This window comes from Tursiops truncatus, chromosome 16 (assembly GCF_011762595.2).
Source record: "Tursiops truncatus isolate mTurTru1 chromosome 16, mTurTru1.mat.Y, whole genome shotgun sequence".
Taxonomy (NCBI): Eukaryota; Metazoa; Chordata; class Mammalia; order Artiodactyla; family Delphinidae; genus Tursiops; species Tursiops truncatus.
Genome location: NC_047049.1, coordinates 23,458,112 through 23,482,656, shown reverse-complemented (window position 1 = coordinate 23,482,656; position 24,545 = coordinate 23,458,112). Strand labels below are relative to the sequence as shown.

The window sequence follows — 24,545 nt, the reverse complement described above, 5'->3', positions numbered from 1 at the left end:
TGTCCCAATGTCAACTCTCTTTTCTTTTTCTATATGTAGCTACATTGCTCCTTTAGACCGATTCTTCCTATCAGGGAACATTTCTCCCAAGAGTTCTGACTTGATGATCAGAGAGGAAAGGCAGTTTTTTCCTGCCAGCTCAGTTAGAGAAATCCTAAGGAAGTCCTCTAAACTGTCCTGGCATGTTCTGACCACCACAGCCAAGATGTCTCATGATCACGCTGGATCATGTGCCATCCTGGGGCATCAGAGGGATGGGCTCCTGTGATTGACCACCCTGGACAAAGCACATGGCGTGAGTTGGGTAGAACAGTCCTGCAAAGGATGGAAGGGTTGTAGGGGTGCTAAGGCAACCATGACCAGAGGTGTCCGCTCTCGGGAACCAAGACCAACTCCAGAGAAACAAACACACAACTTAATAACAATACAAGTGCTGGAGGATGTTCAGTCTTGATTCTGAATTCTCTAGCAGTTCAAAGGTGGGAGAGCTAGAGTAATCAAGGAAGACTTCCAGGAGGACCTGATTCTTGGTTTTAACCTTAAAAGGTGTATAAGATTTAGATAGGTGGAAAGGAGCGAGCAATCCTGGATGAAGGAGCAGTTTCTGTGCTTGTTTTATTGGTGGTGTTTGCCTTGTTTCAAGCTCCTAAGAGGCAAGGACTTTTCTTTTGTTAAAGAACATAGTGCTTGATGCCCGTAGTTAGACTGTCATTATGGTTCCAGTTCTGACCATCCTACCCTGCCATTGACCTTGGGGGAGGATAGAAGAATAATACCCGAGAGGCCTCTGGTTCTAAGAATACCAACTTGCTTATAAAGAAGCAGGGAGGCTGTGGAACAGAGGTGTCCATATAGTCCCTTCTGTGTGTCTGACCTCACAGTTTCACATCGGAATTTTGTCATTGTCATGGGCAGATTGGATTGTTCATTAATTCAGTAAATATATCAGTAGCACCTAATATATACTAGGCACTTAGGTGCCAAGGATTCAAAGATAAATAGACAGAATCCTACTTCTTTGAAGTTTATATCCAAGTACAGAATTCACGGAAGTGCAATTACATGCGACGTGATTGAGTCATGCAAAGCAGTGGTTCTAAGACTTGGCTGTGCATGGAAATAACCTGGGAGCTCTCAAGATTATGGATGCCAGGGCTTCCCTGGTGGCGCAGTGGTTAAGAATCCGCCTGCCAATGCAGGGGAACACGGGCTCGAGCCCTGGTCCAGGAAAATCCCACATGCCACAGAGCAACTAAGCCCGTGCACCGCAACTACTGAGCCTGCACTCCACAGCCCGCGAGCCACAACTCCTGAAGCCTGCGCGCCTAGAGTCCATGCTCCGCAACAAGAGAAGCCCGTGCACCGCAACGAAGAGTAGCTCCCGCTTGCCACAACTAGAGAAAGCCCGTGCACAGCAACAAAGACCCAATGCAGCCAAAATAATAAATAAATAAAATTAATTTAAATTAAAAAAAAATGCGGGCCTTCCCTGTTGGTGCAGTGGTTGAGAGTCCACCTGCCGATGCAGGGGACACGGGTTCGTTCCCTGGTCCAGGAGGATCCCACATGCCGCAGAGCGGCTGGGCCCATGAGCCATGGCCACTGAGCCTGCGCGGCCGGAGCCTGTGCTCCGCAATGGGTGAGGCCACAGCAGTGAGAGGCCCACGTACCACAAAAACAAAAAATAACAAACAAAACAACAACAAAAAAAATGCGGATGCCTTGAGCTTATCCCAAAGGTTTTGATTTCATTGGTTTGGGGAGGGGCCCAGGCATCTGGATGTTTCACAGCTCACCCAGTGGCTCTCGTGAGCAGCCAAGTTTGAGAACCACCAAGGTTAGGTGGAAGCAGATAAAGGTTCTTCAGTGAGATGAGGGACGGATAGGCTGCTGGAGGGATGAGACCCACTGAGCATTGAAGGAAAGGGGAGAGGTAGCTGGAGAAGGAAAGGGGCAGGGAGAGAGTTGCATCTAAAGGACATTGCAAGCAGAGGGGAGAAGAGCCAAGAAGGCTGGGAGCTGCTCTCGATGGACAAGTCTCAGTCAGTCAGTCAGTCTCTCTAGTTCTGGCCTAAGTCCCCGTGTCGTCTTAGGTACATATCCATTTCTCTGTGCCACAGTTTCCCATTCAGTCAAATATAACTAATGATACCTGTTCTCCTTACCTTAGGCATCAGATGAGGTGAGGAAAAATGAAAAGATAGTGTATCAGTGATCACTGGGAAAAAATACAGCGTTAGAGTAAAACTTTTTTTATTCAGTATTTTTTGGGGAAAGAAGTATTTTACATAAATGAACTTTTAAAGCAACTGAAATTTAGCCATTCAAGACAATAATCATTAACAAATAAAAATCATTTCATTTTTCCTAACATAGGTCATTTGCAACCCTATTTTCTTAGAGTAAACTGATATCATTAGCCTCCTGCTTCCTGTTCTCTGCATTCAGCCCCTCAGCAGAGATGTCTGATACTGAACCGTGCTATACAGCTATGGCCCCAGCATCAGAAGAAGTGTAGTAGATTTATGATGTAGAAGATTGGGTTTTGAGTTCTTCGGTCTGTTTTTCATAAGTTTTCAATTTGTCTTCCTATCTGGGTACCTTGATTCTCGTTGTTTTAAATTCTCCTTTTTCTTTCTAACTTGCTGCCTCTTCCCTATTGAGGACTGTAAAACCAGAAAGCCAATCTTAGAATGAAATTTAAAAGTAAAACGACTGTGAGTCCAAGCTTGCTGGAGAGGGTGGATTATGTGATGTCTTTAGTGCGTGAATGTTTTAGTGTCTGTGCTGCCTTTTTTAGCTGACTTTCTGGGTCTTACTCTGGCCTGGATATCTCATGCAGGAGGTAGCTGACTAGGCTTTATGTGTGGGAGGTTGGAGGCCCACAGGAATTAGTTCGTCAGGATTCTCAGCCTTCCTTTTTCTGACTATTGACCATCAACCTTTAAAGTTTCCCACTCCTATCACCAGAATTGTGTCCCTGTTAGACCAGATTTTGAATGTTTGTCACCATTTATTGTTCACAAGGCAGAGGTAAGGAAGGGCAGATAGGTCCAAACTCAGGAGGGTAGGAGTGTCTGGAAGCAGATAGCCAGAACGGAGGCTAAACCACCTTCCCCAGGGGCAGAACGTGGGAGTAGCACACCCCAAGTGGGAGGGCAGAGGGGAAGGAAGTGGTGGAAATAACCGGGTGTGACAAGACTGGGGAAGTGGAAGGTATGAGGTGGGGAAGGGTTGAGGACAGAGGTTTCGACCAGCTTTACTATGGAGTACATTACTCTGTGCTCCTTTATGTTTTTTGGAGAGTTACTGACTCCGTGACACTGCTCCAAGACACATGAGTTGTGACCATTATAGGTGACAGCTGCTAGAGAGAGCCACCCTGCAGGGGCTGCAAGTCGCCATATTCTGTGGGTCCCCACAGTGCAAGACAGGCCATCTTGAGAAAGTGGCTTTCTGAGTAATAACCCTGAATGGTTCCCCACTTTGTTGTCTGCCATCCTCACGGTCACTGAGCTTCTGACTCTCCTTTCCTTCCCCAGGTCGGTGTCCGGATTGGATAAAGAGGCGGACTTGGTGCACATGGAAGTGCGGACAGCTGATGGATGTGAGTACTGAGGCCGCCAGGCTGGGCCCCAGGGAGATCTGCCTGCAGGTCTCCCTCCTCCCCCAATTTGCATTTTAATGGCTAGGGAAGATGAAAAGCCCTGAGCTCCCTTACTGCCGTATGCATTTTATTTCCTAGAGTGGGGGAGAGGCCTCCAGTCCCAAGGGAGATATTTCATTGAAATAAACCCTTAGGAATGAATTTTCTGGGGATGGGAGTTAATGCGACCAATTTTGAGGCTCCTGTTAGTAATTTCCTGGCATCTTCAGTGTAATTCACATAGGGATGGCCGTAGCTCATCGTGGTATTTTGCATTCACATGGTGAATAAGATGATGCTAGCTTTAAAAAAATAAACTTTATATAGTCAAGATTACCAAACAAAAGTAACTGGACACACTATTTCCAGAATTGTTTGTTCATTCATTCAGCAAATATTTAGGGATGGCCTACCGTGTGTCAGGCAAGATTCTTAGCCCTGGAGATCCAGGGGTGAGCCAGACCTCTACTGTCCCCGCACATCAGCCATGGAATCCAGGACTCCAAACATTGACCCCTTTGTACATCATACACCTGTCTACATCTTGAACAGAATTTGACTGATAAAGTATCATTTTGCACCAACTTAAGTATCTATAGGGCTCTTCCCTGTCCCAGAAAGATAAAATCAACTTAAATATGTGAAAATAGATGATAAATATGAAATCTGAAAAATATATGGAAATATAATTAGCATATACTAGATCACAAATAGAGCCAAATAATCCATGGAAATAATAGCGACCTAGGGGTGCAGCAGATCAAAGCACAGGACTGTGAGCTGAGGTCCTGGGTCCTGCCACGCACTAGCCATGAGACCATGAGACCCCCTAACCTCTCTGTGCTCTGGCTTCCTACTATCTGAGGATGCTCATCCTTGCCCTGCCTGCCTCGTAGGGTTATGGGTTGAATGTACAAACAGAAGGAGATTCTTTGTGACCTGGATGCAGGTATCGGATGTGCTTGTGCTTTGTCCATGGGAAGTCTACTGCTTTTGAGGCCAAACTCAGATGTATGCTAGAAACATGCACTTTGGGGAATATATTTTATTTGCTTTATTTTTATTTTTAAAAGAGAAGGCAAATGACACTTGTTACTATATACCTGGTACTCTGCTGAGTTCCTTCCTTCCTTCCTTCCTTCCTTCCTTCCTTCCTTCCTTCCTTCCTTCCTTCCTCCCTCCTTCTTTCTTCCTTTCTTCCTTCCTTCCTTCCTTCCTTCCTGCCTTCCTTTCTTTCTCTCTTTCTCTCTTTCTCTCTTTCTTTCTTTCTCCGATGCAGCCAGGGATGAGGGATGACCCACACTATTTTTACATTTTCTTTTTTTAACAGAAGAGTTATATTTTAGGGAGGTAATGCCACATATTCAAATTCACTGATCGTAAGCGTGGTGAAGCCTAAATTCGAAATTACTCTTAGTGCTGAGAAAAAAAAACATGGAAAATTAGAGGACTAGTGGGATGGAGGGAGGGGTTTGAAGGAGCATAGCAGGAAAGCCAGAGGGGAGCAGACAGCAGCTCTCAGAAGATGACCCACAGACAAGTTTTCAGGACAACCCCTGCCTTGGCTTTGCTTGTCATGTCAACATTGTTAAGCTGTATATGTGATCTGTGGTGGTTGTAATATTTTAGAGTTGGAGGAAATTTTATATGCCTGTCTGACCTCCTACCTAGTGTAGGAATCCCTTCCCCCAGAATCTCTTATAGTGTGTCCTCAGGTTTCATGAGCTCAGGCTTAAGACATATCCTTTTCTACTGCTGGACAGCTCCTTTTTTTTTTTTTTTAAGGTAATTTCTTACATAAAGCTCAAACTTACTTTCTGAAAGTTCAAGAATTCTGGTCCACATTGGGATAAGGCCTGTGGTACAGAACTGCTGTGAAATTTTATGAGATTAAAAATGCAAAACACATAGAAAAGTTCCTGGCCTATTGTCAAGAATTGAAAAAAGCAGACAGAAATATAACAGGGATAAATGTCATATGCCACACTTAGGTTAAAGTATAGTATATATTAATTCTGTGTCATTTTTTAGGTTTGTTTTTTTTGTTTTGTTTTGTTTTTTGTGGTACGCGGGCCTCTCACTGCTGTGGCCTCTCTCGTTACGGAGCACAGGCTCCGGATGCGCAGGCTCAGCGGCCATGGCTCACAGGCCCAGCCGCTCCACGGCACGTGGGATCTTCCCAGACCGGGGCATGAACCCGTGTCCCCTGCATGGCAGGTGGACTCTCAACCACTGCGCCACTAGAGAAGCCCTGGAGAGCTTTTTAAAACACACCTTCCGTATTTCTGACAAGCTCCCAGCTGATGCTGCTGGCTAGTAGACCCCGCTTTGATCAGCACTGCACTGCACGAAGCTGTGGAGGGTGTGTGGGTAAATAGGACACAATCAGCATTGAGTAGCAGAGGCAGAGAAGTACACAGATTATTACTGCAATATAATGTGCCAAAGGCCATGGGGACTCTGTTTTGTCTCATGAAGAAAGTGCTATCTGTGCGAACCAAAAGGCAGGGTAGCCCAGTGGCTGAGGAGCGACTGAAGGCTGCACTGAAGAGCCCATGGTTAAGTTTCATCTTGGGAGATGAGTTGGGTTTTCCCAAGGGGGTGGTAGAAAAGGAGAGTGAGAAATTTATGCTAGACTTGTACTGTCAATATGGTAGCCATTCAGTTACACGTGGTTATTGAACACTTGAGATGTGATGTCCAAATTGATGTGTGCCCTACGTGTGGAATACACACCAGATTTCAAAGACTTAATATGACTAAAATGATGGAAAATAGCCCCTTAGTAATTTTTATATTAGTTACATGATGAAATCATAATATTTGGGGTTACATCAAATATGTTAAATGTACACTTTTCTGTTTACCTTTTAAGTATGGCTACTGGGAAATTTAAAAGGTCATTAGTAGCTCCCATTGTGTATCCATTGCACAGGACTGCCCCAGACTGAGGGGCTGCAGGTGCAGCAGCACGGAGTGTGGCTCTTCAGTGCGTGGTGTGGCATTGACAGTCCTGTCTCTAAACCTGGCTCCCACACTCTGGAGCAAACCCAACATAAACAAGTCCCTTTTCTTGTTTCGGTGTAAGAATCTCCACTCTTCCCCAGTCCTGGTCCTCCCCTTTGGGAGTCAGACTTCTTTAAACTAAAGCCATTGAATTATCTCTTGCCTTGGCATGGTTTAAACAGGGCAGAGCCAACCAATTTGGTTAATAAAAGTGTGAAACTTGTTTCTGCCATGAGATTCAGGATTCAAATGGCCTTTTCTCCCATTTTCTTCTGGAAATCATCTCTCTCTGAATGTCTCAATGTCCCCTGTGAATATTCATATTTATATTCATATTCATGTTCTCTCTCCCTCTCTCTCTCTCTCTCTCTTTCCCTCTCTCTCTCTCTCTCTCTCTCTTTCACTCAGTTACTCAGTCACACACACACACCTTCTCCATCAAAGAGACCATTGAGTGTCAATAGAAAGAGTATTAACTTGGTGCCCTAAGAGTTAAGTTGGAGAATTAACTCTGTCAATTAGAGCCTGTTTGACCTGGACAATTTTTTTTCAAACTTTCTGTGAATCTTCTAGTGCTTCACATGTTTGAATACACAAATATAAGAGGTATTTTTATAATTTTTTTCATCAGTTGGATAACAAAGATCCTATTGTAGAGTAAAATGTACAATGAGGCAGATTTCAGTTCAATGAACAAAGGAGGAACAATGAAGAGGACCGCAAAATGGTGCAGACTGCTTTGTTAAGTAGTGGATTCCTGTTTATTGGAAATTTTCAGGCACAAGCTATATGGGGGCCTTGTAGGACCCTGTAATAAGTGAAACTCGACATGAGCTCTAAGTTTTTAGACATCTAGACTTGAAATTTCTAGAATCAAAACCACAGCACATAGACTACCATTCCTTGTCCTGGTACTATTATCAACTCTTTTCATCAATTACTGCCCTTTCTCACTAAGCCAAGATAAAGCCCAGGACATCTTAACAGAGCATTCCAGGCAGTCATTAGTAATCAAATGGGCAAAACTATTAGCCCTGAAGTCTAAACTGTAGGTTCTAGATACATAGAATAATGGCTCTTAAAAAACTTTCGGTTACTGACAGTTTACTGACTAGTAAACTGTGTAACTCAGAGATCCAGCAGTATTCTAAGAACTCAGAGGCCAAGAAGAGGATGAGGGGGAGCTAAACCAACAGGATTGCAAGCCTTCTGTTCATTTAGACAAGGCACACTAAAATCTACTTGATATATTGAGAATATAGGATGGTTTTTGATAAAGGATCTCAGAATTTTAAAAAAGGGTTGGAATGGATTAGAAATTTTCAAACTGTATCACTCTCCAAAAAGCACCAAAATGTGTAACAATTTGCCCAAGGTTACATAGACAGTCAGTGACAGGGACTGAACCAGAGTGTAGATTCTGGTCTGATTCTCAGCCTGATTTTCCTTCCATGGTTCAAGTACATAACGATTAGGATCACTGGTTCTGGTGTCAAGTCGCCTGGGTTCAAATCCCAGAACCCTGGGGAGTATCAGGAATCCTAAGGTATTCAGGATTGCTGTGGTTTCTAAATGTCTATAACTCTGCCAGGTTCCCCTTCTTTTCTAGAAGGAAAAGGCACTAGAATTCTCCTGTGAGCAAATCCATAAGCACAATAGGAAGGAATAGTCGCTACCTTTTCTTGCTTTGCTGATTTTTATTACCTACCTTGTCTCAGGTCCTGTGTTAGGCATTTGGAACAATGTCAGTATCCTTTGTTTTGCCCTGTGCCTACAAATAGTTTAGCCTCACTCCCCAGTCAAGGAAAAGGAGGCTTTTGGAAGCTAAATAACTTTTCAGAGTTTCTTGGAATCTGCTGGATTTCACTTATTTGCATTTGACAGTCAATGTTGTTATTTAAAATAAATAGCTCCTGGGTATTTCTCTAAGAAAAGACCTGAAGAGCTGAATTTGCTTTTTGTTCACAATTTTAATTCACTTTTTCAATTTTGACAATATTACCCAAAGGGATGGAAGTTGAGCGAATCATGGAAAGTTTTTTTTCTCTGAGATGGCAAAGAGGCATGACATTTAGGATAGTTTGAATATTAAATAATCTTAAAGGCAAAACATAATTGCAGGTCAGAATATAGCACAAATGTATCGGCTTTTAATGTAATTCATTTCAGCTTAACTTGCATTTGCTGAAGCTTTATAAAGGCAGTGCGAGGAGAGAAACAAAGATGACTAAGACTTTATCCAGGTTTCTAAGGAGGTGATCCTTTTGGAAAGGTTTGACAGAGTGAGAAATGCTGGGCTTCACGGTGAAACTCATTGATATAGATGCATGAGAAGCTTGCCTTACAAAACTGCTGGTGGAAAAGCAACCTCTTAGGAAGATAAGACTAAGGATGTTGGGTTATCTGCTTGGTTCTCTTTCCACATTCCTCAGTTCTCTGATCCAGCACAGATCCCAAGGCATCCCGTCTCTATCACTGGCCTGGGATTCTTCTGAGGGCAAGAACCAGTCTTATGTTCTCTGCTTTCTGGAACCTCAGGGAGTGTCTGATGCATGCAGCTTCTCTATACACCTTGACCCAATACAGAAGAAATTAATCAGTCAGTCTAAGGTCACCCTTTCTCACCAAATGAGACCCTTGGTCCGCCATCTGTAAGATGAGGGGGCATGAGGCTGGACACAGTGGTGCAATGGTACCACCTTCCCTAAAGTCTTGCTAGCAGTACAGCTAGTTGAAATAGGGCCTGGTCCTGATAAACTTATGGAGCAGATCTCTCTATTCACAGGGAACAAAGCTTTTGACTTTTAGTTTTTGTAAGTGACCGCACCAGCTCTCAGAAATACATTAGAAAGACATTTGATATTTAGAAATATACTGGGCTTCCCAGGTGGCGCAGTGGTTGAGAGTCCGCCTGCCGATGCAGGGGACACGGGTTCGTGCCCCGGTCCGGGAAGATCCCACATGCCGCGAAGCGGCTGGGCCCGTGAGCCATGGCCGCTGAGCCTGCGCGTCCGGAGCCTGTGCTCCTCAACGGGAGAGGCCACAACAGTGAGAGGCCCGCGTACCGCAAAAAAAAAAAAAAAAAAAAAAAGAAATATATTAATTATGAGGATGATGTGACTTAACCATTTGGGGAATCCCTGTCTTGTTTTCCCATTAGGGTGTCCTAATGAGGTCTTCATTCAGTTTGGTCTTTCTGGTTTTCCGTTTGAGCATGTTTTGAAGGAAAGGATGGGAAATAGCAGTTCTAGAGTAAAGATTAATCCATGTCCACCCATTATCGTGTAATTATATAGTGCCTTCAGCGGGCTTTCCCTGCCTAAACGTCCACGTGCAGTTTTCACTCCCTTTTTTAGAAATTCCCTTCTCCCACAGAACACTTCTCTATCCATGCTAAACACAAGCACTGTCTCCTCCTTCAAGTCCTCCTTAATTATTCCAGCTCAGATGTGCTTTTTCTTGTCTGAACACCTATAGCATTTAGAGAAAGTAGACAGTGAGGTCAGTCCAGAATATGACTTTACTAGTAGGACCTGTGCTATCATGATCTTTTGATTCTCCACAATAAAACAGAACATTACTTGTTAATTGTACGTAAGAAGGATGCTGAGTGTTAAATCTCCTTCCTTCTCTCTTCATGATAAAAAAGAACTAGCATTTATTGATCCTTTAAAATGTATTCAACAATGTACTAACCTTTTTCATACATAATCTCATTTAATCCTGACGGCAGTCCTGAGAGGCAAACACTTACTTTGTTTGTACCTCACAGATGCAAAGTGGAACTGCTGCTCAGCCCAGGGCAATCAGCAAGTTCAGGATTTGAACTCAGCACTTTCTACCTTCAGAGGCCTTTCTCTCACACACCACAATATGCTTCAGAAACCTGGACCGCTTTGCTTCCTTTTTATCAGGCATCTTGTGTTATTAAGACAAACATACACACAAACAAACAAGGACACAGTTGTTAGAAGCCTATTTGGGGATTTCATGTTATATGATAAATATCTGCTTTCAGTTTCATCATGGAATCCTTATGACTGTATTCACTTGGAGGTAATGTCCAAAGTCCAAATTTAAGACCTTTTGCAAGTTGGAGGCTTGAGCGAAGTGGTGATTCCTGCTCACCTTTGACACCCCCAGTCCCCTGTGACACCCTCGGTCACTTCCACCTGGTAGCCTGGCCTGACATGTACCTCTCCCCAGACCCCCATTTGGGGTTCTCACCAGGCAGTGGGTATCTCTGTGTTTAGAAAATTAAAAGCGTTGAGACTTCTGATATATGAGTCCGGCTAAAGACTGCAAGGCCCCTGAATTTTAAGTGGATTTCCCAAACGCGTTTTAGTGCTGCTTTTCTGTTAAAGTGGACCTTTTGTTCCATGCTGGGCAGTGGCGAGCAGCAGGGGAGCCAAGAAGGAGGATGAGTTGACCCAGTAGCTCATCTACCAGGGGCCACAGTTTAGGTAGGTTTCGGTTTTGTATGGGGTGGCCTCGAATACGCTTGATTCTTTTTTCAAAGTGTCCAAGTATGGGAGTAAATAGTAAATAGACAGGGGAGAAATGAGCCCATGGGGGGGATAAGCAGATGTCCTCCTGTGCACACCTTTGATTACCAGTACAAGGGGCTTTCCAAGACACTCTCTGGCGAGAAAGAAGCAGGTTGTCAAGTCAACCCTTGTGGTTTCTTTACATGTCTTCACCGCAGCGTTTCACTGGGTTTTAGTGCTTTATGCTAGGAGCAAATTACTCAGGCTGGGTGGGACCAATACTATGCCTGGTGCTCCAAAGCGCAGCCTGGGCTTCTTGCCTTCCCTTGGCCTGTCAGCTAGAAGCGGAAAGCCAGGCCATTCTCGGCTTTCTCTGTGGACAGAGACAAAGAGGAAGGGGTCTGCGGGTGGTACTCACAGAATGGGGAGCAAGGTAGTCTTGCTAACAGGTCAGGGAATGTGGAGACAGGGCACAGTCTATTCTCTGGAGAGGTAGGTGGGGACCAGATTACGGAGTCGAGGTACAAAGTGAATGGCTCCTGGTGGACTGTAGGCTTGTTTTGTTTGGCCTAATACTGTTTGGCCTGCACCATATTTTAAATTTAAATTAGCTGTCAATTTATAAACATTAGGAAATGTCACATTAAAAAAACTGGGACACTTAGCTTTATGTAGAAACTCCGAACCTCTTATTCCTGCATCTCAGTGATGACTGATGCTGAGAAGCAGCTCCCTGTAAAGATGCAAGTGTTGGCCATTTTCCTGTAGTCCCAGCTGTTGCTCAGTGATCCCTGACACTGAGACCATGCGCCCGCTGCCATTCATCATCTCACTCCAGCTCGGTTTCCTCTTATACAGTATTTGCCTGGCGCCTGAGACATTTGACTTCATTAGGCTAGTTGTAAAAGGCGTTCTGTTTTACAGAAGAATATTTGGGCTTTGTCCCCGGGCACTCAGAACTGTGGGTGATTTTGAAGCCGAGAAGGCTCAGCTGAGGTTAGGTTTGAGAGATGATGCTGGTTCCTTGCCTCGGGTCCACCCAGCTTCCAGTCCATCCTGCACCTGAGCACCAGTTGTGAAATGGACGCAGCAGGCAACACAGATGGGAAGGCCTTTTCCAGGCAGGTGGCAGGGGTCGTGGAGAGAAGAGAGATGCTGGAAGCACTTCAGAGGCAGACTTTTCAAGGCTGGGAACCAGCTGGATTGCATGGCATGTGGAGGAAAGAAAAGTGAAGAGGCTTGAGCTACTGGGCAGATGATGAAACTGCTGATGGAGAGAATGAGATCAGTGTTTGACGTGTCTGGATGAAGGGCACCAAAGCAAATTGGCTTTGCCCAGATACAGACATTTGAAAAGCAGGGCTATAGCACATAATGAATTCATTTCCTACCAAAACATGTTTCTTTGTTAAATTAGCATTTTGTTTATTAATAAATGTGTGTAATAGCTAGCTATAAATTTTATGAGTGAACCCCTTCCTAGACAGCAGGGCCTTTCACAATAGAAAATCTGTCTCATTCACTGCCATACTCCTGGTGCTTAAATAATACCCAATACATTATATGCACACAAGAAATTCTTTCTGGATCAATCAATCAATAAATTAATTAAAGGTCAATAATTAGGGAAAATTTAAAGTACCCTTGTTTTACACTCAGTTGTTATAAATTTTTGTTTACTTAAACTTTTGCCTTTATTTATTTCTGCCGCTTACCACCCCTTCCATTGTAGCCTCCGAAACGTACTCATACCTGTTCACGTATTTAAGTGGGCAAGCGCATTAGATGTATGTAGTAATGCATGTCATTTTAGATGATAACAAAGACTTCTCTGCTTTTAATCCTAAAATGACCTCTATTTTTCACTTTGACCCATTTATTATTTTTAAACACCATTAAATAAACAATAGACATTTTTAAAGCAAGTGTATACAGAGGTTTCTTTATAGAGATTCACTTGTGGTTTTTCCTTGGGGAACAAATAACTGAATGGACCATCTTCCTCGGGTGACCCTGTCGTCATGATCAGAATGCTTGGACTCGAGGATTTCTCATTCAGCTACAGCTGCTGCCGTAATTTTGGGGGGTTGGTTGAGGAAGCTTCAGCTGCTGAGATCTTTAGAAAATTTTACAAGTAATTATACAGGTTTTACTTATGATAAGTAAGTACATTCTTATTGTAAACAAAAGAAAGACATATATAATATAAAAAGCAAAGTGCCACTTCTACTCTCGTTAAGTCCATTCCTTTCCCCCAAAGTAGTCATAGCTAATCTATATAGATGGCCTTTAAAACTTTTTTCCTATGCAGTTATGGCACAAACCTGTATTTATAAAGACATTGTTCTTTTTTGTTTTTGTTTTTTTCATAAATTGGATTATGCCATACATGTTGCTAAATAATTTTTTAAAAGGTCACAGAACAATGCACCTTGGGGACATCAGCACACGATGCATATGTATCTACCTAATTCTTCTGTTCACAACATGGTGCTTTGTTATATGTGTATGTTTGTTTATTTAAATGTTCTTTAATTCATGGACATTTAGCCAGCTTCTGGTTTTTCACTGCTATGAATAATGCCACAGTGAACATTTTTGCCCTTGCCTCTTTGTGAAAATATATGAGTCTTTCTCTAGAAAACGTCCCTTGAATTAGAGTTGCTGGTAAAAAGATATGTACGTTTAAAATTCTGATAGATACTTCAAATTTGTTCCTTCAAAAATCTGTACCAGGCATAAAGACACAGACGTAGAGAATGGACTTGAGGACACGGGGAGGGGGAAGGGTAAGCTGAGACGAAGTGAGAGAGTGACATTGACACTACCAAGTGTGAAATAGATAGCTAGTGGGAAGCAGCCGCACAGCACAGGGAGATCAGCTCAGTGCTTTGTGATCATCTAGAGGAGTGGGATAGGGAGGGTGGGAGGGAGTCGCAAGAGGGAGGGGACATAGGGATATATGAGCTGATTCACTTTGTTATATAGCAGAAGCTAACACAACATTGTAAAGCAATTATACTCCAATAAAGATGTTAAAAAAATAAAATAAATCTGTACCAATTTACTCTTTGGCTGGTAGGATATAAGATTAACTCTTTCCTCACTCCCTTTCCTGAACTAGATATTCCTTTTCTTAAAAAAATTATTACAAATTCTTTGGACAAGAAAATGCAGTCTCATGGTTGTTTTACATTGCATCACCGATCCCCAGGAAGTAGGGCTTTGTGGGCTGAGAGGTTGGATGACCATTGCCCCTTGTGTCTAAGTGTCTGCCATCCCATTTCAGATGCTCACTACCTCACCTGCAGGATCCAGGAATGTGCTGAGACTACTCGGAGCGGGCCTTTTGCCCGCTCCATTGACATCAGTTCCCTGGTCGTCCAGGATGAATATATCTTCATTCAGGTGAGTCCAGATGTGCAGTCAATGGTAGAGGGAGGATGCGTGGGGGAAGCCAACTGCTGGCTGGGAGGATGAGGGTGGCTCTCCAGAGGCTGTGAAGATGCGGAGCTGGGGTGCTGTCCCTCCTGTGCTTTCGGTACACGGTCCGCTGGGGAGATCCCAGACTTCTGGTGACAGATGAAGGTGTTATGGGTCCTTATTGTTTACGGGGAACTTTAGTGGCCCACTGAATCCTTCTGTTGAATTGTCCTTTTATTATACCAAAGGGGTCTTGAAATGACCAGGACTTAGGCTGGAGTTTGAGATTACTTAGAATCAAATCTCATTAGAGATGAGTAATTAGAGATAAGTAATTTATCAAAGCCACATTCTATTTCTGTCCAAAGTGACTTATCTCATGTGGGAATGAGAATCTCCAAGAAATTAAGCATCTCTAGGATCTTCTTTCTGTGAAAATTGAGGTCTCACTAAATCTTCCCCTCCCTTTCCAGTGCTGACCATCCCCTCAAATGTCCAAGCCCCAAATCCTTCACTCCAAGAGCTCTGTGACTCCTAGAGAAACTGGGGGACTAATATTTTTAGGCAGGCAATGGAAGCCTCGTTTTAGATTTTGAGTTTCACTGAAAGGAGGTGCAAGATAGATCAAAAATGAGGGAAAACAAAAGAAGATGCTCCGTCGAGTGATGGACTTTGTGTGTGTGTGTGTGTGTGTGTGTGTGTGTGTGTGTGTGTGTGTGTGTGTGTTACTGAGCTAAATCATACTTGCATTTGAGGGCAACCTTGATCCCCTGTCCTCTGCCTTTCCACCCTTCTATGGTCTGTTGTTTTCCAGACTGCTTCCTATAGGAACCTTGAACTTCAGAATCTCCCTGAGTTTGCTCAGAGCTGAAAACACCAAAGGGCTTTCTCGGCCTCACTCCTGGTCTTTTAGTCCAGATCAGCCCCATCTCCCCTATAAGACCTTCTCTGAACTTCCAGTCTGGGTACGACTCTTCCTCTGAATCTTTGGAGCTCTTACTACCTGCTGTTCCTCTAGCACATAGGCTATTAGGAATTGTTATTTAAGTCTTAATGGATTTTTCTCCTTCTTTCCAAACTGCGTTTTATACTCTCTGAGAAGAGGGACAATATTTTATACACACATTTTACCCTGAACCTTGGCCTTTGCAAATCAAGGGTGCTCGATGTCTACTTGTTTTATTGATTGACTATGCATGTAGCGGTCACTATTTTTTACAAATCAGCTGCATGAATTTTTTTTTTATTATTATTGGAGTATAATTGCTTTACAATATTGTGTTAATTTCTGCTGTAGAACAAAGTGAATCAGCCATATGTATTCATATATGAAGCCTCATAGATTTTTGAGCTCTACTATGATATAGGAAAAGTAGCCAGCCAGGCAAAAACGAGCTTGAAAGAGGGAGTGAAAGAGAGATCTTTGTGCTTATATAATCACTGTTTCTCAGCCAGAATTTCAGGAATTTTTTTCTAAATCTTGACAGGTCATTGGTACTGCCATTTTCTTATTCATAAGTATTTATTGAACACATGCAATGGAAAATATACAGTACTAGGCACTACACTTGGTGTTGCCCAGCTTTCTGCCTTTGACCTTCTAATCTTTGCCCCGCCCCCTCACCCTCTGGGAGATCTCATGATTTTGAGCATCTTCTCCATGTTCTGATGACTCTCAAGTCAACGTGCTATGACCTCTATCATGTACAGTAGACCTACATATCTAACAGCCATCTCAGTATCTTCACTTAGATATTCCACAGGTTATATGTAATTGACATGTCCCCCTTGAACTTGACACATTGGTGGCACTGCCCTCTACCAGGTCATTCAAGGTAGAAACCTGGAAGCCAGTCTATGTCATCAAATTAAATGAATCCACAGCCTCTGCTAATATCACCTTATTTCTCAAGTGTTTCCTTTCATTCCCATTGTTATGGCCCCAGTTTAAGGCTTTATTGTTGCTTTCTCTCTATTTAATGTTTTTAAGGTAGAAGCACAGGGATGACTTATGAATTTACCAATCTGATTGCCCTTTTCTTAATGCTAATCCTGCATAAAATGATGAACATAGCAGAACTGTTTCTGGGCAACATGACTTAGAATTTAAAATGTTCAATTTTCTTGTTTCCTTTTTCTTTGTATTGCATAAAGTTTTCCGTAACTGCAGGCAGAAATCCAGAATTTTTTTCTAACTGTTCTGAAATACTCCTTTTTAAAAGAATTATTATGCTGGAAACCAATAGAAGTTTTTCTCTTTAATCCGCATCAAATTTTATTTTGTTTGAAAGAGATATGCATTGCCATTATTCAGTGAAGTTTTATTGATCCCCTACTACATTGCAGCCCCCTGTTTTAGGTGCTGGGGTTAAGATATTGAACACAACAAAACTCTTGCTTTTGTGGCATCTACATGCTAGTGGGAGACAGGAAAATATGTAGTGATATGTATACATCCATACATACACAGATATGAAAGGTTGTGAGGGGTAGTGGTCAATGACCTGTAGTCTGGAGCCTGACGGCCAGCATTTATTCCAACCTCGGTTTGCCACACTTAGCTGCATGACCTTGACCTAGGCCTCATTTGACTCATCTATAAAAAGAGGATAATTATAGTACCTACTTCATGGGTTGCTAGGAGGATTACATTTGTAATCCTGTAAAGCACCAAAACAATGTTCTGTAAATGTTGCTTTGTATCTTTTTCTCTGTCTTCTACTATCATCTGTTTATCTGTCTACAAAGTATAGCAGGTGATGGCAGTGCTATGGATAAAAATAAACGAGGGGCCTTGAATGTTGGGTGCCTGTGGTTATTGCTATTTAGGATGACCTGGGAAAGCCTTGTTGGGTGATGACCAGGGAGAGAGTGACAGAAGTTCGTAGTCAGAGGGCAACGTGGAGCTAGGTCTGTTGTTCCCTGCACTTCCTTGTGCCCCTTATGCAGATGTGGGGTAGGCAGCTAGAAATTTGAGGCTGGGTTTAGAAGCAGGAATGGTGGGAAGGTAGGGGCTGGAGATATAAATGGGAAGGGTGTCCGCATATTGATATTTTTGAACTGCAGCATTGAAGTCACCGAGGGAGTAAGTGTAGCTAGAGAAGAGAAACCATCTAAAGACTGAGCCACAGGACTCTCCAATATATAGAGTTCAGGGAGATGAGGGAGGTAGTAAATGACCCTTGGAGAATATAGAGATTACATCAGGAAGGCACAGGGTGGTAGATCCTACAGGACCTTGAAGACTGTTTTAAGGATTTTTTTTTACTATGAAAGAGATGGGAAGCAGTTGAATAGCAATGCTCCAAAAAATGCAAAAGGCCAATACTCTTGAGAAAAACATTAAATTTCATTAATCATCAAATAAACACAGATTAAATGCTGTTATTTGCAACTATCAATTGGCTACAATAGAAATAAAATAAAGGATGTCAGTGGGTTGCAGGTAAATAACTACACATACTGCGGGTGCAAATATAAGTTGGTTGCCCATCAATGTTGAATCAGAGTCTTTTCATTCTCATAGGTGAGTTTGAGGATTGACTGACTGATGTGACAAATATATCTTAGTTCTGACAGTGTATGCTTAGTTTTTAGTTTTAATTGCTTCTTTGTAAGAAAAAAAATCATTATGTGGTCTGTTTTCCTTGCTTTCCTGCATATGTATTTGTTTGAGGATTTTGAATATTTGTTCTAACCAAGCTTTAATATAACTTTATACAACATAGCACATCTTCTACTTTTGTATAATCTATTGATTTCCTCTTGTGACCAATTTTAAAATTAGTGCATGTCCATGCCTTTCTATTTCTTCCCCTCTCTCTTTAATTCCTCTACCACACAGTTTTGGTTGGTTATGTTGTCTCTTAGTGTTTGCTTTCCTATAATTCTGTTAGTTTAAATATTTTATTAAGCACTGCTGAAGACAGGTAGGAAAAAAACCAGCATGTGTGTTTATGACCTCCTTCGTTCTCCCTTCTATCCAACCCCAGTTTTGTTAATTAAATCATTTGGAGCATTTATATTCTGCTTGAACCATCATTCCTGCATTTATTTTGATTTTAGTTTTAGGTAAATTTATTCAATGGTCCTTTTACTATAGTTTTCCCATTTGTTTCTTGGTTGTCTGAAATTTGTCCTTTAGTAATGTCTTCAAGAAAGGTGAATTCTGGAATGTTGAAAATATGTTTGTTTATCCCCTTTATGCTTTAATATCATCTTTTTTTTTTTTTTTTTTTTTTTTTTTTTGGGGTACGTGGGCCTCTCACTGTTGTGGCCTCTCCCATTGCAGAGCGCAGGCTCTGGACGCGCAGGGTCAGCGGCCATGGCTCACGGGCCTAGCCGCTCCGCGGCATGTGGGATCTTCCCAGACCAGGGCACGAACCCGTGTCCCCTGCATCGGCAGGTGGACTCTCAACCACCGTGCCACCAGGGAAGCCCTAATATCATCTTTTAAGGTATAAAAGATGTCATTTGCTTTCCATAAAAACTTTGCTCCCTTAACTTATTGAATGTTACTGTGTCTGGCTAGTCTCATATTTTCTCTTTTAGGTGTCTTGATATTTTCTCGCCCTTGATACATAAAGTCCTTTAAAATATATATATATATTCACACACACGCATATATTTGAATACTATTTACTTTATTAGTGTATGTTTTGTGGTTGTTAATACTATGTTGATTCTTTTCCGTGGAATATGTCTCATTCAATTGATTCAATTTCTTCTTCCTTTTTAATTTCTCAGAAGTTTCTGTGATTTATATTTTGAAATATGTATTTTGTTTATTATATACGTTAGTTTTATTGTTTTGGCTCTCTTCCTTCAAGACACTTAGGATGTGTACAACAGGCAAGAAAGACAAAGGGGAGACATCTTTTTTTTCTTCTAGTATGTTTAACTCCCTGAGCAAAATGAAATCTATAAAAACAGTTTTACTCATACTGTCCTTGAATGAGTATGTAGCCGTGTCCAGGCTCCTCTTTGCCTTTTTTGCTGCAGTTGTTTTTAACTTTTTTCATGAGCTTTGCCAGCTTATATTTTATCTCTTTTTGTTGTCTCAACATATCTCCCCTGAGCTCTTGTATTTCTGCTTGACCTCTTCTTTTATAGAGATGATGGCATCATGTGGGTTATTTTTATTTGTAGCAGTGTAGTCACAATTTTTATTTAGTTCATGGAAACATTTTTTGTTCTATGTCTGCTCTTTGTTTTTCCTGTTCCTTTCTCTCTTTTATTTTGTTGTATTATTTTGTAACTCTTGTGCTGTTTTCTTCTCTCTTTATGTTTTTCATCATTACTTATTTTTTAATGACATGAGCTCGTCTGGCTGAACTATTTGAGGAGGTTCATCTTGGGGATCAGGGCTCTGATCAAGGCTCTCTTTCAGCTTAACAAGAGTCCCCCTTTGTTCTCAGTGAGGTTCCATATAACTAAAGATTATTAGTCTGTTAGTGGGTTCTTCTTATAAGGTAAAACTGCCTGAGCGGTTCTCTAGCAGCCATGCCTCTCCAGCTTCTCCTTGTCACCAGTGAATTCTGGAAACACTCCCACTGCCAATTCCTGAGCCACATTCCCTTGGTTCCAAATAATAGGTTGTTAGTTTTGCTCCTTAGGAAATATCCTCTTTAGAGAACTCTGTATCTCTAGCTTGATCTAAGATTTGTAGCTGTAGGCATTTTTGCTCTGGTGCCTGTCTGTACCCTGTTTGTCCTTCACTGCCTTTGGCTTCCTTTCCACATTTAGTGTTTCAGGGTTATGTTTTCCTTAAGTATAGAATTTGCATTTTTCTTTCGTGTTTTTCTTGTTGCTCCAGGATGATTTATGAAAGGAAAAGGGGGGAAGCACCATTATTACTTAGCTATTTAAAACCATTTATAAACCCTTATCATGTATTTTCTGAAATGTTGCAGTAACTTGCTAACTAATTTTCTTGCTCCCAGATCAGCACACCTCCAATCTGTTCACAACACTACTTCCAAAGTAATCTATTTAAAATAGAAGTCAATATCCTTGCCTTCAGTGGCTTTTCATCACCTATAGGTTAAAATCCAATTTCCTTAACATTGCCTACAAGCTCTTCTACTATCTGGATCCTACCTACTGCATCAGCCTCATGTGAATTCCTTTCCCACCACTGTTCCCCATATACCTTCCTTTTTATATTTTACCCTTCAATAAAGATAAACTATTTTAGTCTTGATGCATACACCATGTCGTTTTTGCACCATGTCATTTCTTGCCTAATATGCCTTTCTTGTATTCTCTTTTCTGGCTTGGAATGTCCCTTTATCAAATAAACTCATCCTTTAAGATTCAACTTAGACAATGCCGCCTGTAGGAAGTCTTCCCTGACATCCTCAGTCAATCAGGATTAGACCAAACTCCTTTGCTGATTACTTATCCATGTGTATTATGCTTCACGAGCCAGGTCTGTAAACTTTAAGGGGACAGGACTATGTCTTATTCATCATAGTTTTTCCTGCACTTAGCATAATGACTGGAACTCAATAAAAGTTTGTTGAACTGAACTGAACTGAGAAGATAAGACGCGTCCTTATTCTCAGGGAGTGTAGTTAGTTACTTTTTTAAAGCAAGGGAGTCTTGTTTCTCCAACTAACAATATAAGACAATTTAGGGTAATTGGCAATTGCTCACTGTATAAGAAATTACCATATGTAGAATGTCTCTGTATTGTTATAGAACTGCTGTCCAGGAATTATCCATTATATTATTCAATGTCCTTTTTATATTCATTCATTTAAATGTATTCAAATACATTCAGCCCAGTGGGGAACACAGACAACAAAGCAATTACAATGGAGTGTGATGAGAGCTGTATTTGTGGAAAACATGCATTGCTCTTGGATTGAGGAGGAAGGGCTCTTCACCTTGCCCTGGGAGGAGCGTCAGTACAAGTTTTCCTGGCAGCAGGACTGTGAGTACCAGTTAGACAAGTGAAGGACAAAGGGCACTGCAGGCAGACGGGAAGACATAGGTAAAGTGAGGGAAGTGAGAGACCATGTTATTGGGTTGGCCAAAAAGTTCGTTCAGGTTTTCTGTTATGGAAAAGCCCAAAGGAACTTTTTGGCCAACCCAATATATCACAACCTCTATCTAAGGACAGCTGTAATTATGGGAGGGAGCGAAGTGGCTGGAAAGTAAATTAGAAAATTGTCCTGAAGAGGTAAACCTTGTCTATTTCCTTTAACTGAATACTGATAATTTTGTGTTTCCCTCTTTGCAGTTGCTAAAAAGCTCACAACTGATTTTTGGGGTCAATTTTAGCAGTTTCCCTGCATTAAGCTTTATGCTATTCTTCTTCCTTTCTCCTATACCACTGGCCATTTTTGATGACTTGGCACCTTTCTTATATTTTTGCTTGATAATTGCCTTTTTTTTTTGGCGGTACGTGGGCCTCTCACTGCTGTGGCAGTGAGATAAAATCGTCCCACATGTCTTCCATAGTGTTGGTTATCAAAGAAACCAACTTTTAATGATACACATATCTGTGTATAGATAACTGTAGATATCTTTCAAGACTCTTGAGTGCCTTCTTGTAGCATCTTGGTCCCCAGAGCCCTGGGTTTTGATACTTTAAGAGCCCGTTTTACGCACCTACATGAGAGGTAGAAGAGCCTCGATGATGTGGCTACTGTATCCCTAATAAATTGTTATCTTTCTGAAAGAAAAACGCCCTGAGGCAGAAATTGAGTGTAATTATTAGAAGAAAAGCTATTTGGCAATATTTTAAATGATGTTAATTTGGCCTTAATGGGAGAGATTTTGAATGTTAAATAGCAATTTCCTCATTAGGGGCACATTTACAACACAGGAGTTTAAAGAAAAATGAAAGAGTTTCAGAGATGATCTTCAAAAGAAATCCAATAAAAACATCTTCAGGTGAATATCCTTGAAGCGCTTTCAAAATCTTGAGTGTTTTTAACAGGCAACACTAATGGAAGGTCTTTATTTATTTATCTTTAATGTTTATCAGAGTATAGTTCATTTATAAGTTGTGTTAGTTTCAGGTGTACAGCAAAGTGACTCAGTTATACGTATACATATATCCACTCCTTTTTAGATTCTTTTCCCATATAGGCCATTACAGAGTACTGAGAAGAGTTCCCTTTGCTGTACAGCAGGTTCTTATTAGTTATGTATTTTATATATAGTAGTGTGTATATGTCAATCCTAGTCTCCCAAGTTATCCCTCTCCCTGCTTATCCCCTGGTGACCATAGATTTGTTTTCTACATTCGTGGCTCTACTTCTGTTTTGTAAATAAGTTCATTTGTACCCTTGTTTTTAGATTCCACATATAAGCAATATCATAGGATATTTGTCTTTCTGTGTCTGACTTCACTCAGTATGATGATCTCTAGGTGTATCCACCTCACTACAAATATCTCAATTTCGTTTCTTTTTATGGCTGAGTAATATTCCATTGTATATATGTACCACATCTTCTTTATCCATTCCTCTGTCGATGGACATTTAGGTTGCTTCCATGTCCTGGCTATTGTAAATAAACACTAATTATTAGAGAAATACAAATCAAAACTACAATGAGGTATCACCTCACACTGGTCAGAATGGCCATCATCAAAAATGTACAAACGATAAATGCTGGAGAGGGTGTGGCTAAAAGGGAACCCTCCTACACTGTTGGTGGGACTATAAATTGGTATAGCCACTATGGAGAATGGTATGGAGGTTCCTTAAAAAACTAAAAATAGAGCTACCATATGATCTGGCAATCCCACTGCTGGGCATATATCTGGAGAAAACCATAATTCGAAAAGATACATGCACCCCAGTATTCGTGGGAGGTATTTAAATAGCATGTAGCTGGGCTGTGTCTCTACACCTATAGTGATAGTAGTGGCTTGATGTAAAAGTTGTTAGTATTTGAAATACTTCCATGAATAAACACAAAACAGTGATCTGATCATGAAGTAATAATATTTAGTTGACCTTTGTGTTGAACATCTGTGTCCCATTTCCCATGCTTCTGGACTTGGGGAGGCTCACGATAGACCCCTCAGTCATTCCGGTGCGGATGCATACCTTGAATTTCAAGGCTGTTGAGATCCTCTGGGACAATTTGAGCAACAGGAGTCATGGGCCGGTGGATAAGGACTCCTCTCTTCCTGAGTCAGGAGGGCCTTCTGAGCCTTATCATCTCCATAGGGTCCCCAGTAGAACTGAGCCCCAGTTGCTTATAATAACGACCAGTTCAGTAATGCACCTTGGGATGGCTTTCCCTTCCTCCTTGTTTCCTGCTTCCTAGTTCCACCACTCCTGTTCCCTAGAAACATTTCTCAAAAATAAACAAACAAAACCCAAACAACCCCCCCGAAAAAATAAACTACCTGCACAAAAGCCCTTGTCTCAGGCTTTCATTCTGGGGGGAACCCAACTCAAGACAAATTGGAAAGACTCTCTCTTTGAGTCCCTGCTGTGCATACAGGATTGTAGATAGGGTGGACTCTACAAGACAGAAAGAATCACTCGCATCCCTGGATAAAATTCCTCAATCCAAACACCCATTCCCAGGCCTTCTAACTTTTCAGGGACCTGGCTTATTGCTTATCCTTCTGTCCCCTCTGCCTTAAGCTTATTCATCCCTCTTTCCGACTTTCCATCAGTGTTTAAATATTTTAAAATATCTACCATCCTTAAATTAAAACAAAACAACAAAACTTTCTTTGAACCCCATACTCCTCTCTAGAAATGACCCATCTTTCATTCACGACCAAATTTCTTGAGAGCACTCTACCTTCATTATCCCATTTTCTCGTTTCCTTCTCTCTTTAACCCACTTGAGACTGACTTCTGCCTCTGCTACTTCCTTGAAGTTACCTTTGCCAAGTTCATCAAAGACATCTTTGAATGGTATCTCGACAACACCACTCAGTAATGATATTCATGGACTCGTCTGCAGCTTTGGAATCTCCTGACTGCTCCTTCCTCCTTGAAGCA

General features: G+C 41.6%; 1 protein-coding gene across 1 annotated transcript in view; it reads left to right on the top strand.

Moving 5' to 3' along the window:
• SORCS3 (sortilin related VPS10 domain containing receptor 3) overlaps positions 1-24,545 on the top strand; it is a 580,427-nt gene that overhangs the window by 428,616 nt on the left and 127,266 nt on the right. Inside the window, exons 6-7 of the mRNA XM_033842145.2 lie at positions 3,543-3,607; positions 14,429-14,547. Of these exons, the coding sequence (XP_033698036.1) occupies positions 3,543-3,607; positions 14,429-14,547 (184 nt within the window). The remainder of the gene's footprint in view (positions 1-3,542; positions 3,608-14,428; positions 14,548-24,545) is intronic.